Below are 19341 nucleotides of genomic sequence, written 5' to 3' on the forward strand. Positions count from 1 at the left end.
CCTTGGTCTAAAGTGATTCATGATGAGGATGTTTGCTGTTTATGATATGACTTATCTATTTCCTGCTGCTGAGAAAATTATGATGTTTTGGGGTAGGTGTCCTAACAAGACCTTGGGGTCTTCTCAGCCTGTCCCGTACATGTTTTTGCTTTAAATTGTGTGTGTATAATATATATATACATATATATATATATATATATATATATATATACAGTATATATATATATATATATATATATATATATATATATATATATATATATATATATATATATATATATATATATGTATATATATATATATATATATATATATATATATATATATATATATATATATATATATATATATATATATATATATATATATATATATATATATATATTGCACTGGTGAATTGTGATTATAAGAAAAACAGATTAACAGTTGAGACCACACTATTAAAGTGTCAAAAATAAGATTTTATTTAATTTTATGTGTAAAATATTTTAACTGTCATCAGCACCTAGATGTAGAGGCAATGTCTTTCTGTGTTTGACGTGGAATGGCAGGATATTAGTTGCACAAGCAGGGCCTCTTACCACACAACATTGGTGCCAAGGTTGAACGTAGTCATTTTACATTGATTTAAAGATTCTGAGGGTTGTTAGACAAAAAAAAAGTCTAGTTGTATTCCCCCAAAAATGTCATCTTTGCTAAGCCGGTGATTCAATGGGCTTAATGCTTTACTGATGCTAACTGCAGTACAATAACATTGTCTGCAAGAAAATGACTTAAAAGAGTAGTTTCAGGTTGTGCAGTGGCATTATTTGGTGTCTGGCTATGTGAAGATGATGCAGACATTCAGAGGTGTTTCTACAGTGGTGTGCCCTGGCATAACATTGTAAGCTTATTGACATTAAAGGAAACAACACAGCCAAGTGCTACATACACTTCATCACATTCTGGTACGGCAAAAAAAGCATTTTCCCGAGGTCACCCCACAGTCTCTCTATATCTTCTGACATTTCTCATCTTATCTGCATCATCAGTGTATTTCAGTTTAAATGTTTGTGTAGTCTACACCCATTTTCTGACTGTATCCCCTCGCCACATATCTTGCTTTGTGTTTTTCTTACCCATCAACGTCACATTTAATAGCATAGACCCATCTACCCCCCCCCCCCCCCACAACTTTCTTGCCCATGGGTAAATGTGCTGTTTTCCTGTAAGAATTGCATTGCATCATGCACGGCATCCATCCACTCTTTGGAGTTTGATGATGTCACTGCTTCTCTGTATTAAAGTGGTACATTACATGCTTCTGTAACAGTAATCAATGTTCACTTGTACTTAATCCTCATCACTTTCTTCAAGAATGTAATCTGACAAATAACCTGGTTTCTTCTTCATTTTAGGAGGGTATTTTAAATATTCACCTCTGACATCAGGCTCATCTCTCATCAGGCTCATCCAAGTGCCCCTGGCTGCTCATCTCACGTAGGCATGGCTTTGCGCTTGTCGGTCATTTGGTTTTTCAGCTACATCTGGCCTTAGCCTGACAGTACATTTCTGTCTCATCATCCCCATCATCAGACATCCCTGTGTCTTTGTCTGATGTGTCATTTGTGTTTTGGTGACAAATTTCACCAACCTGTGCTTCCCAATTTTGCCATCATCAGGATAGAAAATTTGATAAGATGGGCTGTTTTTGTCGTACCCGACAAATAGTCCCTACTCACTTTGCGAATCTAATTTATTTGTGTCTGACTGATAGGCATAACACATCAAACCAAATTTGTGCATTCTGGAAATGTTTGGTCGTTTCCCCATCAACAGTGAGTGTCTGTTTTGTGCGATTGTTGTAGCACCTGTTCCTTATTATAGCGGCAGCCGGAACTGTGTAAGTCCATAAACTCTTTGGTAGTCCACTTATTAACAGCATACACCTTGCCGTGTCAAGAAGTGTGCGCCAGTTTCTCTCTTTCATTCTGTTGCAGTGAAGGTGCAGAGGTTTCGTGTTTAATTCGGTGTGTTTTTAGAAGTGTCTGGAATGGTTTCCATTTGAATTCAGTCTCATTATCTGACCTGACACATTTAACTGTTCCATATTGTGCTGTGTCCGCAAGAAACTTTTCTGTAGCTTGCACTGTGTCACTCTTATTTTTTAAGTAGTATACAAAACATAGCACTAGAATAATCGTCAGTGATTGAAATTGCATATTTGTAGCCATCATTATATTCTGGATCTATTGGCCCTGCCAAATCTGTGTGGACCATCTCTAATGGGGCTTTTGCTCTCACATCAGGATCCCTGTTTCTAGTTTGGGTAAACTTCCCCTGAATGCAGACCTCACACTGTGGGTGTTGTTTGTTGATGTTCCCCTTAATTTCCATACCATCAACCACATTTTGCAATGTTTGAATAGCCCCTAAAATTAGAGTACCCTAAATCTCATGCCACATCTGTAGGTTGTAAATCGGCTGAAATTTGTCATTAATGTAATTTTTATCATCATTTACACTTTGTAGGTGATAGAGTCTATTTCTCTAATCAATATTGAACTTTTTACCATCCTTGTGAATAAGAACATCTTTTCTTTGCTTGAAAATTATTATTATATTATACATGTGGGCCCATGGATATAAATACTATTAAATGTAGCTTTGATATAGCAAGCTAATTTTGCTGTGCAGCTTGTAGCTTACCCTGTAGCTTAGCTGCATTTAATCGAGAGTAACTAGTAGCTTAGTTTACAACATTTTTCAAGTAGCTTGCCCATCACTGGTCTTCTGTGGCTGTAGACAGCATCTTCTCTGTGTCTCCGTAACTCTGTAATTTACTTTTGAATACAGCAAACGGAATTGACTCCTCCCTTTGTGTAATATTAATGGCAAATGGCTTAAAAGATTCTGGAAGTCTCTTTAAAACCATCGCTATGAGTAGCCCGTCACTAAAAACTTCTGCGGCATTTCTGAGTGCAGTAATGGCGGTCTCCGCTCTAATGACGTATTCCATTACACTTTCACCACGTGCTTTCTGGAGTGATGTTACCTCGTTGTACAAGCTAATTATCATTGCCAGCATTATAGCTTCTCAATATTGCCAGGGCTCTTTTTCCATCATCTGCCGCTTCTTGCATGATAAGTGACAAACTTTAGTCGTCCAGAAACTGGATAAGTTCTGCGTAGGCCTCTGCATTTTTTTGCTCGTCGTCGCCTTCATCATGAGGCTCATACAGGATAGTGCCTTTAAGCTCTTGTAACCTCAAACAGCCCAATAATTTTTGTCTCCCATAGTTATTTTTGTCTCCATCAAAAACAAGTTTTAACCAACTGCCGCTTGGCTCTTTGTTTCGCCCACTCATCTTTTTAGCTTAGCCTGCTAACGCTCACCACGATTGGTTCGGTGGTAACACAACGCTAATTACCCAAGTACCGCAGATATCTCTGGGCCCATAACCTGTTAGCAGAGATGTATTTACAGCAGTCCTTGCATGGTATCAGCCTGTTGGTTTACTCATATTATTTTAAACTCTCTGAGGCATCTGAATACACCCTTCTCTTTATTTACAGGTAGGACAGACAACTTATTCAACACACACCACTGCCAACTACTGGTCATTGTAAAAATGACATAGAGCACACAATAGTGAAACTTAACACTAAAGTGCCCTCTTGACAGCCAAAACGCATGCTAAAGTGTTCTCTTCAAAGCCAAAACGTGTGCTAAAGTGCCCACCCAGAAGCCCAAACAATCACCAAAGATCCTATGGGGGACAAAATGCATGCTAAAGTGCCCTTTTATGAGCCAAAGTGTGTGCTAAAGTGCCCTCTTGGTAGCCAAAACGCACACTAAAGTGCCCTCCTAGAAATCAAAACGCATTCCAAAGTGCCCTCTTCGGAGACAAAACGTAATGCGAAAGTGCCCTTTTTGTCACAGCGCTGATTCGAACCCGCTTCCCTCCTGCAAATGAGTGTCACAGTTCCTCCTCTGGATGCTCGCCCGGACAGGCCCCCGTTCACGCTGAGCGCAGCACGCCCACGCAGCGACAAGCCTGCTCTCAATCAGTAATCTGCACACCTGGGACTGATGAGGGCGAGCTGGATAAAGGACCAGTGGACCTGCCTTCCCGAGTCTTCCCTCTTCGAGATCTCCCGTTGTTTCCCCGTTGTTTTGGACTGCCTTCCTCGATTCCCGACCATCGCCTGAACACGGATCTAGCCTCTTCTCTCCTGCCCCGGCTGATCATCTGCCTGCCCCTCGGACTGCCTTGTTCCTTTGCTTTCGACAACACTTGGTAACACACACTTTAGTTCATCTACACACGTAGTCACACACATTGGCTCTTGGATTTGGTCACACACCATTCTATAGTTTAGTAGTATTGTTTTGTTGTTATTATTATTATTATATATATATACACTACCGTTCAAAAGTTTGGGGTCACATTGAAATGTCCTTATTTTTGAAGGAAAAGCACTGTACTTTTCAATGAAGATAACTTTAAACTAGTCTTAACTTTAAAGAAATACACTCTATACATTGCTAATGCGGTAAATGACTATTCTAGCTGCAAATGTCTGGTTTTTGGTGCAATATCTACAAAGGTGTATAGAGGCCCATTTCCAGCAACTATCACTCCAGTGTTCTAATGGTACAATGTGTTTGCTCATTGGCTCAGAAGGCTAATTGATGATTAGAAAACCCTTGTGTAAACATGTTCACACATCTGAAAACAGTTTAGCTCGTTACAGAAGCTACAAAACTGACCTTCCTTTGAGCAGATTGAGTTTCTGGAGCATCACATTTGTGGGGTCAATTAAACGCTCAAAATGGCCAGAAAAAGAGAACTTTCATCTGAAACTCAACAGTCTATTCTTGTTCTTAGAAATGAAGGCTATTCCACAAAATTGTTTGGGTGACCCCAAACTTTTGAACGGTAGTGTATATATATACACATATACTGTATATATTGACTATATATATAATAAATCATTGTACATACTTTCCCCTGGTGTCAGTTGCTGTTACCGCCCCTTAGTGAAACATAACACTTTTGGAGTCAAAACACACTCTAAAGTCCTTTTTGGGAGCCAAAACACATGCTAAAGTGTCCTGTTGGAAGCCAAAACGTGTACTTAAGTGCCCACCCTGAAGCCAAAACGATCACCAAAGATATGGGAGACAAAATGCATGCTGAAGTGCTCTCTTAGGAGCCAAAATGTGTGCTAAAGTTTCCTCTTAGCAAACAAAACGCACACCAAAGTGCTCTTTGGAGACAAAACGCACACCAAAAGCCTATTGGTGCCAAAATACACGCTATAGTGCCCTCTTAGGAGCCAAAGTGTGTGCTAAAGTACCCTCCTGGTAGCCAAAAGGCGAACTAAAGTGCCCTTTTAAGAGCCAAAATGTGGGCTAAACTGCTCTCTTAGAAAATAAAACGCATGCCAAAGTGCCCTCTTTGGACCCAAAACTCATGCTAAAGTGTTCTCTTGAGAGCCAAAACGCATGGTAAATTTCTCTCTTGAGAGCCAAAACGTGCCCCAAAGGCCCTATGGAGCCAAAACGCATGCTAAAGTGCCCTTTTAGAAACCAAAAAGCATGCTGATGTGCCTTCTTGGGAGCCAAAACACACACCAAAGGCACTATGTGAGCCAAAATGTATGTTCGGGTGCCCTTTTAGAAGCCACAACACATGCTAAAGTGTGCTCTTAGGAGCCAAAATGTGTGCTAAAGTGCCCTCTTGTGAGCCAAAACGTACAACAAAGCGTACACCAATGGGAGCAAAAACACATCCTGCAGTATCTTCTTAATAGCCAAAAGTTGTACCAAAGTGCCATCTTAGTAGCCAAAACACATGCTACAGTGCCCTCTTGAAAGCCAAAACACATGCTACTGTGTCCTCTTAGTAGCCAAAACATATGCTACAGTGCCCTCTTAAAAGCCAAAATGAGCACCAAAGTGACCTCTAGGTGGGCAAAAACTTGTGCTATTACATTATTTATTTCAGAAAGGCATGCAAGCTTTCCCAAAGTTGTTTTATGGTGTCGACAAGTGAAACCCTGTTCATGTTCAATACACTTGGTATGGCTGTTAGCCAATGTTCTCTTTTATTCATTTATTTTATTGCATTTGTTTTTTAAATGGACATTTTAAGTAAATGCTGCGATTAATTGATAAGTTAAGTTTTAAAAACACTGATCATGATTATAACAATAAAGTAATAGTAGTAGTCTGTCTATTTAGTCTGTTTCAAGGCTATATAATGTGCCATTTGTATACCAGGTCTAAATTGCCCTCTTCAGTGGCACTTTTTTTTCTCTTTTCGCCTCTGCCCTTCAAAAAGTTTGTGCACACCTTTGTGTCTCTCCCAATATACTGTGGGTCATATACGGTGTCAGATCCAAGCAGTTGCTTGGGCCCTGCAGCCACTAGGGGACTCCCAAACACTGACTGTGCAGTGACGGCTAGTCCTAACCCTTCATCCTTTCTGGTCATCTTCATGCTACAGTATTTGTGACTTATGTTATGCGTGATGTTAATATATGCTTGATGAAAATAAATGTTACCCTTGCAATTCATTTTATGTGATTGTATAGTTAATGTTGTGCTGTGCAGCTGAGTCAAACATTAAATTTTGGTTCTATGGTTATCATCATACCCCACACTTTTTGATATATCTGGTACCTTTTCTTGGTATACAATGACATAAACATGTTTATTTCACTCCACTGTTTGTTGCAAAAAATGTTTGTAAAATGCATACACCATATAGAAAAGAAGACATTTACAAAGCTGCTATCCCTTCAGGAGCTATCACACACAGTAGCAGGAGTTGACCTGCTATCCTATCCTATCCTATACTGTACATATAACCTCTTGACTGACAACTGACAAAGTGTGATATGAATTTGCCAGTAGATTGCTGCGTGCATTACAGTATGAAGCACATTTCTGCACTGTGACTGCAGAGAGAGACAAACAAGAAAAACAGCTTTGGTAGGAAATGCATATGAAGAGGAGTCTCTACAAGCCAGGTGACATTCTTATTGCAGAGCTATTGTTTGAAGCAGCTGCCACTTCATATTCTGAATATGAACGCATACCTTTTTTTTTTTATGGGTAAATCTTTTTGTTACTATAATATATCTGCCTGAGCACAGTCATCATGATGAAAATGACTGAAACCTTATTTCTATTATTACTATCAGGTTTGTACTGTGTCTCATATTTTGCAACACTATAGAAAATGGATGGATGGATGGGTTGCTTTTGACACTAAAGTAAAAGTTTTTACCCCACAGAATTGTATTCTTTTCAACTGGCATTCCCCCAGTTCCAGCACGTCTCCCTGTCCAGAAGCTATGAAGAAGCAAAGGACTACTGCAGAGAGATGTACACTGACCTGGCTACCGTTAACAACCTGACAGATATGGCCGACTTGATGGCTTCTGTTCCAAATACCACAGTCCGAGCGTGGATAGGACTGGAGATGGGAGATGCACCGAAGTGGCACTGGGCTTGGCCTCATCAAAAACTCAATTTTTCTAACTGGATGGCAGGAGAACCACAGGGCTTGGGCCAAAATTCATGTGCAGCCATGAATCTACTTGGTCAATGGTTTGAGAGTGATTGTGAACCCAAAAGGAGCTTTGTTTGTCAGGGTAAGTACAGCAGTAGTGGAACATCCAAAGTTGGACTCCCCTAAATTAATTTTAAATGAATAATGAAACCACCATCATGAGTCATGGGACTTCAACCCACTGACTCCATGTTTTGTGCAGTCAACTCCTATTAGAGGAAAAGTTTGATAATAACCATAGAAACAGAATTTAGACATTGGAAAGGGTCAATCTGCTCAGTACAATAGGAGCAGAGCAATTACGACAAATAACTCATAACCAACTTTTGTGAAAGCTTCACAAAAGCACACAAATTCTACATTTCCCATTTAATTAATGTAAAGTAATTGCTCGTGGCTAGGAGAAGTTTATAAACAAACTGCCCAATTTGATTGCCTGAAAACTTGTAATATTTCTGCTTCACCGCCAACAATATCAACTTCTTAAACAGCACATACTGACAAAAGAATCAAAAATATGTGATCTTATAATGTCAGACATGTAGCCCATTTTAATTCCAGCAGTACCAGAAAAGGAATACACTATACAATTTACTATAAGAATTTATATATATATATATATATATATATATATATATATATATATATATATATATATATATATATATATATATATATATATATATATATATATATTATATACATATGTAAATTTATACTGTAGTTGTGCCACTAGGTTTTCACTCTGTCCTGTTACCGTGGGAAAAATGTGAAATATTCCACGGGTCATCCACAACACATCAACTTGCATCATTCCGTTCATATTTAGGCCACATACATTTCCCCCCGCAAATTGGATGTTATTTCAGCACATAATATTGTATTATTTATCTATTTTCAAATTTTTTATTTTTTTTAAAATTAGCGGCTATACTGTATTTCATCTATTTGCAAATTCTATGGTTAAAAACAATCACTCGTGTTACTTTTAGTCCTGTTACCTAAATATAATTTTTAGCTTATGAAGCTTGGACAAAAATAAAACAAAGTTGCCTCAATACACCATTACACATTTCAAATAATTCAATATGTGTATTATAAGATTTAGAGTTGAAAAACATAGGAAGGAGTTTATTTAAAGAGGGGCACAGCAAACAAATAGCCAGAATAAAACACTAAAAGGTGTTAGGATTACTGTCTGCCAGGCGTCTTCAAAGATTTGCTTTCTTTTAGTTGTAATATCCTTGTGTGGCAGTTAGTAACGTTAAATAGTGACTTAAATAATAGTGTGTACGGTTGGCTAAGACACACTAAAACAAAAAAAATATAATCGGAAAAATAACTTCAACAAGCAAGGAATGTATCGTGTTTGACTTTTGAACTTCCATTAGTAATACAATCATCATGCAACAAGTCATTGTTTATAGAATGTCACAAATCATGCTCTCTGTGAAAACCTTGCAGGCAACATCAATGACACCAGCAACTACATTTTTGTTGCCAACACCAAATCATGGCGGGACGCCCAAAAGCATTGCAGGGATTTGTCCCTGGATCTGGTTGGTGTGGGCTCAGCGGAAGAGAACGAGGATGTCCGAAATGTGTCCACATCTCAGAACGTGTGGATCGGCCTCTTCCGAGATGCCTGGAAGTGGTCTGATGGGAGCGAGTTGTCATTCCGCCACTGGAAACCACAGCAACCAAACTCTGCTAATCAGGATTGTGTTGCTGCAGTGTTCAAAGATGAAGGCCGCTGGAAAGATCTGGGATGCAGCAGCAAGCGCACCTTTGTCTGTCAGGGCCGTAAGTTGACTCATTTCTGGGTTGGATTTTACTGTCAGGCTTTTCCATCAGCTTACAGGTGTGGTATACTACATATAAATATACAAATATCTGTTTCTTAGCCGTGGTACGTATGGGCCGCAGCAGCACCCAGTTGTAATACACTTTTCCAACACTTATAAATGATAAATGGGTTATACTTGTATAGCGCTTTTCTACCTTCAAGGTACTCAAAGCGCTTTGACAGTATTTCCACATTCACCCATTCACACACTGATGGAGGGAGCTGCCATGCAAGGCGCTACCAGCACCCATCAGGAGCAAGGGTGAAGTGTCTTGCCCAAGGACACAACGGACGTGACTAGGATGGTAGAAGGTGGGGATTGAACCCCAGTAACCAGCAACCCTCCGATTGCTGGCACGGCCACTCTACCAACTTCGCCACGCCGTCCCCACTTGTGGCAGTACTGACACTATTTAACAAACGGAAGAAGTCTGGAGCAAAAGTCATAGAGAAGTTTCTTAAGCGCAAAAATTACGACTAAAGTGGTAAAGCTGCATTTTTATTTAAAATGTATTTTTATTGACAGTTTAGTTAAAAAACATATACATTATTGATTTAGTTTATTTTAGCACAACATAATTGTATGTACATTTATTTTTCATCAGTTATGAGTCTCTTTGTATGCAGTATATTTAGTACTTATATTTCTAATCAGCCTGACCTAAGTCTAAGGTTTTTGTGTTAAATACAAAACCCAAAACCGGTGAAGTTGGCACGTTGTGTAAATCGTAAAGAAAAACAGAATACAATGATTTGCAAATCTTTTTCAACCTATATCCAATGGAATAGACTGCAAAGACAAGATACTTAACGTTCGAAATGGTAAACTTTGTTATTTTTTGCAAATATTAGCTCATTTTGAATTTGATGCGTGCAACATGTTTCCAAATAGCTGGCACAAGTGGCAAAAAAGGCTGAGAAAGTTGAGGAAAGTGTGGACCCCGACTTAAACAAGTTGAAAAACTTATTCGGGTGTTACCATTTAGTGGTCAATTGTACGGAATATGTACTTCACTGTGCAACCTACTAATAAAAGTCTCAATCAATCAATCAAAAGAATGCTCATCAAAGACTCATTTGGAACATCCCACAGGTGAACAGGCTAATTGGGAACAGGTGGGTGCCATGATTGGGTTTAAAAGCAGCTTCTATGAAATGCTCAGTCATTCACAAACAAGGATGGGGCAAGGGTGACCACTTTGTGAACAAATGCGTGAGCAAATTGTGGAACAGTTTAAGAACAACATGTCTCAACGAGTTATTGCAAGGAATGTAGGGATTTCACCATCTACTGTCCATGATATCATCAAAAGGTTGAGAGAATCTGGAAAAATCACTGCACTTAAGCGGCAAGGCCGAAGAATTTGATCCCTCAGGTGGTACTGCATGAAAAAGCAACATCAGTGTGTAAAGGATATCACCACATGGGCTCAGGAAAACTTCAGAAAACCACTGTCAGTAACTGCAGTTTGTCGCTACATTTGTAAGTGCAAGTTAAAACTCTACTATGCAAAGCGAAAGCCATTTATCAACAACACCCAGAAACGCCACCGGCTTTGCTGGGCCCGAACTCATCTAAGAGGGACTGATGCAAAGTGGAAAAGTGTTCTGTGGTCTGATGAGTCCACATTTCAAATTGTTTTTGGAAACTGTGGATATTGTGTCCTCCGGACCAAAGAGGAAAATAACCATCCGGGTCGTTATAGGTGCGAAGTTCAAAAGCCAGCATCTGTGATGGTATGGGAGTGTAATAGTGTCTAAGGCATGGCTAACCTACACATTTGTGAAGACACCATTAACACTGAAAGGTACATACAGGTTTTGTCTAAGCAACGTCTTTTTCATGGACACCCTTGCTTACTTCATCAAGACAATGCCAAGCCACATTCTGCACGTGTTACAATAGCATGGCTTCGTAGTAAAAGAGCGCGGGTACTAGACTGGCCTGCCTGTAGTCCATTGAAAATGTGTGGTGCATTATGAAGTATTAAAAACGACAACTGAGACCCCAGACTGTTGAACAACTTAAGCTGTACATCAAGCAATAATGGGAAATAATTCCACCTGAAAAGCTTAAAAAATTGGTCTCCTCAGTTCCTAAACGTTTATTGAGTGTTGTTAAAAGGAAAGGCCATGTAACACAGTGGTAAAAATGCCCCTTTGCCAACGTTTTCGCAATGTGTTGCTGCCATTAAATTCAAAGTTAATGATTATTTGCAAAATAAAAATTTAGTTTCTTAGTTCGAACATTAAATATCTTGTCTTTGCAGTGTATTCAATTGAATATAAGTTGAAAAGGATTTGCAAATCATTGTTTTCTGTTTTTATTTACAATTTACACAACGTGCCAACTTCACTGGTTTTGGGTTTTGTAAATAATAATATTTGTGATTAACAAATGACTTCATATCATTTGTCAAGGTTGTAAACTGTAAGTAGGTTAGATATAATAATTGAAAAATATTTAAATCAAGAGTAAGATTACTAAGTCAGTGTTAATATTTGAGTCCAAGTCAAAAATGTTAAAAAGAATCCTATTTTGGAGCAGCAGTTTTTAGGCACCAAAAGAAATTAGCGTCATAAAAATAAAGAAAAAACTTTTTTCCCAAACCTGCTAAGCAGACTTCAGTTATGTCACAGGTAAAATTAACATATTTTTAGTTTTAGTTTAGTGGGAGCAGAAACATTAATACACAGCGTTTTTACATTTTTAATATACAGCAAGTACAAGGTGGCTAACAATGCAGCTAATAGGAATAATCTATTGCGCCCATAAGGCTCTCTAAAAACATCCAAAAACCGCCAACAGTACTCCATTTACATGTTGTAACCTGAATATTAAGCAAGTATCAGTGATATTGTTATTCTAAGCGCTAACGCTGAGGAACTACTTTTAGTGGGGCCGTGTTTACAGAAAAGTAACTACTATAGCTTATGCAGCTATGACATCTCTTATTTTGGCTATGACAGAACTCAGAAAGGGTATGAACAATTCTAGACATTCAACATTATGACACATTGTAAAAAAAAAATTACCAATTTTCCTTTGATTAACTCTTAATAATGTATTGTGTATCATTACCAACTAAAACAGTCACTTTATGTAATATGTTGGCAAGGATTGACCTGTAGATACAGTAGTTTAATTCTAGGTTAACCAAAATAAATTAGTATCACAACAGTAATAGGAAAATAGTATAAATTACTGTATTAAGGAAAATGATAAGAACCAAAGTCCTGGACCTACTATAAGTCTAGCTTTCATATCCCAAATCAAGTAGACACTTTGTTTCATGGGGAAAAAAACTGGTGATGTTAAACACATTTCAAATACAACATGAACATCAGGTATTCCAAGCACCTGAATATAATAGCGCTGCATTTTTGTGATTTTATGCAGCCAGTAAAGTTGTACTAACCGGTCAGACGAGCACACAGGAGACACAAGGTGTCACAATTCCGTCCACCAGCTCATCTTCAGAGGAGATACCCAATAATTCTACAGCAGCTACTTCAACACAACAATTACGTTCAGGTATGTGTCACTGGCAGAGACAACAAAGAACACAGTGGAGGGCGGTGTTTCGTACCTGGGCATTCAGTGCACATTCAACATAATTGACCTACCACAACTTTCTCAAGTCACAATGAAACAAAAACTATTAAGTTTATACAAAAATGATATGTAACACGATGTGGCATTCAAGAGAGGGAGCACATTTGCATAATGGAGAAGACTACCATTGTTACTTAAAGCAACAGTTAAAGTTAAAGTACCACTGATAGTCACACACGCACTAGGTGTGGTGAAATTACCCTCTGCATTTGACCCATCCCCTTGTTCCAGCCCCTGGGAGGTGAGGGGAGCAGTGAGCAGCGGTGGCCGCGCTCGGGAATAATTTTGGTGATTTAACGCCCAATTCCAACCCTTGATGCTGAGTGCCAAGCAGGGAGGTAATGGGTCACATTTTTTATAGTCTTTGGTATGACTCGGCCGGGGTTTGAACTCACGACCTACCGATCTCCGGGCGGACACTCCAACCACAAGGCCACTGAGCAGGCTAAAGTTACCTAAGTTAACCCTTTATTTTCTAATACTCCATCTAAAAACAACTCCAAGTCTATACACAATATCATCTGCGATCAGTCTAATAAGATAACACAAATATGAAATTTTGAAATAAAATACATCCTACTCACCAGAGATGCTAATGCTTGTAAACTCTGGTCTGGAAGTAGCTACTAAACAAGCTGGTTCTATTCAAGGGTGGCAGACCTCTGCTTAGTTTAAAAAAAAATGTTTTAAAAAATTTAAGAATGGCACCAAGTCAATTTCTCCTCCTCCTCCTTCGTCAGCCAATTGCGGGATTGCCACTGGTAAACTTTACACACCCTACGGTCTAGCAAAGTAGGAGCTGACGTTGTAACTAAGAAAATATTTTCATGACAGATTGGACTTTATTATTAGTGTCTGTATTATTTTCTGTCCAGCGCTTTTATTTATGTTTTCCCACTTCCTGTTTGCCTCCACCACATTGCTAGCTCACTCATTTGTCCCTGATTGGCAATCGGTACACACCAGCCCCTAGTTGCCAATCAGGGTACTGTCACATGCCAGACCTGTCATCTGGACTGGCTTGGATCATTTTGCTTTGAAAGGGTTTTACTTGCACTTTGCCTGCTGTCTCTGCATTCTGGGGCCCAGGGCACCAACGCCACACTTAAATATAAAAGGAATTTGTTCAAATATACATTTTATGAGCCTACATGGTGCACTTTTTTGCAGTATTGAGCGTTGTGACACGACAACACCAATTTGGAAGTCACCCATTTTAGAGATACTCATATTTATAGCGAACAGTATAGCATAACGCTTGGAAAAGCCAAATGGTAACTATAGGCATGTCACAATCAATCAAACAAAGAAACAGTTTATCTAAAAATGAGGGTGGGGGTGGGCAGACACAGAGCCACAGAGCCACAGATAAACTGTGAGCCCCCAAACCCTTTTTTAGCATTTGATGTGAGTTACTGTATACAAGCCGGAGAAAAGACCAGGTAGTTGACTTTGTCTCCGTAGTGGATCTGAAATCAGAGGCATTGAGGTGGAGGGGTGAGTGGGAATGTTGTACTGAACCCGAAGTGCAGGTAGGCCCTGAGCCTTTGTAAAGTTTGAAGATATTTTATTCTGTCATTAAAAATGTACTGTATTTGCCGGACCACAGGGCGCACCGGATTTTAAGGCACACTGCCGATGAATTGTCCTATTTCGATCTTTTTTCACATATAAGGCGCAGCGGATTATAGGGCGCATTAAAGGAGTCATTTTTTTTTTTTTTTTTGTAAATGTAAAACACTTCCTTGTGGTCTACATAACATGTAATGGTGGTTCTTTGGTCAAAATGTTGCATAGATTATGTTTTACAGATCATCTTCAAGCCACTTTCTGACAGTCGCTTCCAGATGCGCCGTTTTGTGGGCGGTCCTATTTACGTGGCTCACCTTTGGCAGCGTCTTCTCCCCGTCATCTTTGTTGTAGCGGTGTAGCGTGCAAGGACGGGAGTGGAAGAAGTGTCAAAAGATGGAGCTAACTGTTTTAATGACATTCAGACTTTACTTAAATCAATAACAGAGCAGCATCTCCTCATCCGTGGCTCACTAGTGCAATAACAACCCCGGAAATTTGTCCAGTGAAAAACCGTCCGCCCGGAACTCTCTAATTACAAAAGTTCCTTGGGTGAATAATGTAAACTCACTACACCGGTATGTTTTAGCGCTTTCATGGCAAGTTTACTGACAGATATAAGTAAGAACTTTACACTACTTTATATAAGAAAAGCCAACAGCGGAGGATGAATGTCCCATAACAAGAAGATAGACAAAAAGAAGAATCTTATCGACTACGGGGTCGACACGGACTACAAAGGCGGACGCACGTAATTTTTCAGGAATTATGCAGATCCCAAATACAGATCAGCAGGTACCAGAAGGTAAGAAAAGTTGCTTTTGCATAATATTGCGAAACAAAATGCCAGATAATATGTCTTACCTTATACACACACCATAATATATATTGTATGTTGAAGCACAGTACAATCCATCAAGCGGTGCGGCTTCATAGCTTACCAAAGTCGTACTAAAACATTTTGATAGATTTTTGAGCGCCGTGTGTAATGTTCTATATTCTCAATGAAACATATAAAATGTTGGTGTTGTTTACTTGAGTCATATTACAGTCTACCCCTATCTCTTATGTGTGACTGCCATTATATTGCAGTCTACACTTATCTCTTATGTTTGACTGCCATCTACTGGTCACATTCATCATTTCACCATGTACCAAATAAAATAGCTTCGAGGTCGTTAAGCAAAACCAGAATTATTCTGTACATTAGGTTATAAGGCGCACTGTCGATTTTTGAGAAAAGAAATAGGATTTTATGTGCGCCTTATAGTCCAGAAAATACGGTTAAATCACCAAAAAAAAGGGCATACATGTAAATATAAAATAAATATATCTGTGAAAGTTCAATGATAAGGTTGCTTGATTCAAATGGTGTCATTTTAGCTCAGGAGCCACATTCAGAAAAATATATTACCAAGTGGGAATAAATTTAAATCATGGCATGATAACTTAAAAATAAAGACAACTTCAGATTGTTTTCTTTGTTTAAAAATATACCAAGCACATTCTGAAAATGATTTATTTTAAACTTACATGTTGCGAGTAATAGTATTCTATCTTCATTTATCGTTATTTATACTTTTTGAATAAATGATGTGATAATGTTCATCAGTCAAATAATTAAATGATAAATGGGTTATACTTGTATAGCGCTTTTCTACCTTCAAGGTACTCAAAGCGCTTTGACAGTATTTCCACATTCACCCATTCACACACACATTCACACACTGATGGCGGGAGCAGCCATGCAAGGCGCTAACCAGCACCCATCAGGAGCAAGGGTGAAGTGTCTTCCCCAAGAACACAACGGACGTGTGGGGATTGAACCCTTGTAACCACAACCCTCCGATTGCTGGCACAGCCACTCTACCAACTTCGCCAAATAGGTGGAATTGAGTTTTAAAATGCTCTCATTGGTATTATTTTTTAATCTTTTAAGAAGATGAAATGGATAATATTGTTAAAATCAAATTACAGGATGTTATTAATGTAATTTCCTCAATTTCCTCAACTGATTAACTAACATCATGTGGTTTATTATGTACATATGTAGCATCATCTAAAGCAAAACTTGTGAAATTGGACTCATTTAATTAGAAACACATGAAGTTAGAAAATGTCTCCCAAGTCATACAGTAAGTACAACACGAAATGTACAGATTATTAAATGCATTATGATTTAGGTAGAAATGTCACAGGTTACATTACCAACAACATATTTGACAATCGAGGCATGAACATAACAATCCACATTCTGTGCACGGTCAGTAATAAGCAGCCTAAGTTTGTAGTATGCAAACATGGATGTGTTGCCTCTGTCTTTACGCGGCACGTAGCTCCGCCCCCCTCAGAAGTCATGAGCGCTCTCGCGCTTCAGGGGATACAAAGAATAGCTATTGTGACATGGTAAATAGTAACTACGACCCATCAGGAGCAAGGGTGAAGTGTCTTGCTCAAGGACACAACGGACATGACTAGGATGGCGGAAGCAGGGGATCGAACCAGGAACCCTCAGGTTGCTGGCACGGCCACGTCGTCCAGTGGACACACTTAGAATCACAGTTTCTTTCATTCAAAAATTTCAGCTCATTTTTACACGTAGAAAACCTGTAAAAGGCCGTATGTTTGACAGCCCTGGTCTAAGACTACCTACACCCTTATCAAGAATGCAAAATTGTTTGTTCCACCTGAATAACAGCAGACCAGGCATCTGAATCACAGACGTCATCAAAGCTCACCTTTAAACATTCAACCACAGCACCAGCATTCAGGAACAAGGATGAAAGAAAGATAATGTAATTAAGATAACTGTGACAGCATATGCGAAAGGTATGTTTACATTTCATTGCCCATAACTGTGGTGCATTCAAAGACCCTCCATTAAAGTTAGGAACAGAGACATCACTGGTTTTAAAGACAGGGGGAGACTTAACCTCCAGGAGATGCACTACTAATGATATAATTATAATAAAAATGATGTATTGTATTGATTTGTATAATCCACTGATGAGAATCTTATATGTGTATCAGATCATCTCTATTTTACACTCCAAGGGAAACTGAATATTTTAACCTACTCAGTGGCCTTGTGGTTAGAGTGTCCGCCCTGAGATCGGTAGGTCGTGAGTTCAAACCCCGGCGAGTCATACCAAAGACTATAAAAATGGGACCCATTACCTCCCTGCTTGGCACTCAGCATCAAGGGTTGGAATTGGGGGTTAAATCACCAAAAATGATTCCCGGGCGCGGCCACTGCTGATCACTGCTCCCCCACCTCCCAGGGGGTGAACAAGGGGATGGGTCAAATGCAGAGGACAAATTTCACAACACCTAGTGTGTGTGTGTGTGACAATCATTGGTACTTTAACTTAACTTAACTTTAGTGCATGTAAACAAGTGTGGTATGTTGGGTTCAGGGTTGGCTGGGGGGACCTTCAGGAGTCTTGTGTTTGTGGCACCAGAATTCGGTGCCACGCCCTTGTCTGAAATGATGTTTGAAAAGTCTACTAGAAATGGGACAAAGTATGATGGCCTCATAAGAGATTTCTGACATCTTCAAATGTTATTCTTAATATTTTTGTATACAAAAATAGAAATAACTCATTCATTTACAGTGTTTTTGCCTTGTACTCCTACAGGTAACCTGATCTTAATTCGTAAAAACATGACCTGGATGGAAGCGCTGGGTTACTGCAGAGAACACCACATGGACCTCGTCTACATCAGCGACCAGAGCGCTCAGGATCGAGCGGCGGCAATGGCGAGGAACGCTATGTCGTCTCACGTCTGGCTCGGCTTACGCTACACTTGTAACTTCAACTTTTGGTTCTGGACCGGTTCAGCGGTGGACTGCTACCAGAACTGGGCCCCGGGACAAGGATCGGAGGGTGCAAATGGGTGCGGAGTCACTGGGGCCATGGAAGCCACGGGGGGGCAGCAGTGGGTGGGCTTGGTTGAGACGCGGCAACTGAATTTCATCTGCCAGGACTGTGCTGGTTAAGGAATATTTTTGGGGTTATTCTAGCGTTCTATTCACACGTCTTTGTGAAGACGGAGCAGTGAAAAGACTTGAGGGCTGCCTCCTCCATTGTTGAGGGTGAATTTCATTAAATATGCCAACATTGTGGTGTGCAGGCCAACACATTCATGGGCAGAGAGAGTGACGTGAGAACATTGATCTGCTGCTTTCACTCAGGGGTTAATATTTGCATGTTGACCCCATTTGGATATAGGGCTCAAGATGGTCTTTTTAGGACCACCATGGCCCTGCTGCAGACTGCCTGCTGCCCCCACTGACCTGACCTTCACTTGTCCGCAGTGCTGAGGTCTACATGGATCACAGATAACCGTGGGAATACTAACAATACAATATTTATACGATATTTGCAAACTGTATACTTATAGTGATGGTGTCAAGTTCCTCATCTCACACACGCTGACTAACAAGCTATCAAAACATTACATATTATATCAAAAACAGATTGTGTATTAGTGTGGATCATAGGGGTTTCAATATAATAGGAAGCTTTAAGTGGTTGATAGTAGAGATGTCTGATAATATCGGCCGATAAATGGTTTAAAATGTAATATCGGAAATTATCGGTATCGTTTTTTAAATTATCGGTATCGTTTTGTTTTTTGTTTTTTTTTAAATTTATTAAAAATCAACATAAAAAACACAAGATACACTTACAATTAGTGCACCAACCCAAAAAACCTCCCTACCCCAATTACACTCGTTCACA

General features: G+C 39.4%; 1 protein-coding gene across 1 annotated transcript; it reads left to right on the plus strand.

Moving 5' to 3' along the window:
* The first annotated feature begins 7155 nt into the window (after window positions 1–7155).
* LOC133660651 (macrophage mannose receptor 1) lies at window positions 7156–18900 on the plus strand. The gene is made up of 5 exons (XM_062064223.1): window positions 7156–7194; window positions 7288–7647; window positions 9030–9368; window positions 12812–12946; window positions 18235–18900. Exons 1-5 carry the CDS (start codon window positions 7161–7163, stop codon window positions 18594–18596), a joined length of 1230 nt encoding a protein of 409 aa, XP_061920207.1. The 5' UTR covers window positions 7156–7160; the 3' UTR covers window positions 18597–18900.
* Window positions 18901–19341: the final 441 nt, after the last annotated feature.

Source organism: Entelurus aequoreus, linkage group LG11 (genome assembly GCF_033978785.1).
Source record: "Entelurus aequoreus isolate RoL-2023_Sb linkage group LG11, RoL_Eaeq_v1.1, whole genome shotgun sequence".
Classification (NCBI taxonomy): Eukaryota; Metazoa; Chordata; class Actinopteri; order Syngnathiformes; family Syngnathidae; genus Entelurus; species Entelurus aequoreus.

What these genes read in the sequence shown, in the direction of transcription:
- LOC133660651 (XM_062064223.1), top strand. Translation starts at nt 7,161, where the DNA reads ATGACTGAAACCTTATTTCTATTATTACTATCAG. An exon ending in AAGGAGCTTTGTTTGTCAGG is followed by an intron (nt 7,648 to 9,029) that starts GTAAGTACAGCA and finishes AAAACCTTGCAG; the next exon opens with GCAACATCAATGACACCAGC. An exon ending in AACACAACAATTACGTTCAG is followed by an intron (nt 12,947 to 18,234) that starts GTATGTGTCACT and finishes GTACTCCTACAG; the next exon opens with GTAACCTGATCTTAATTCGT.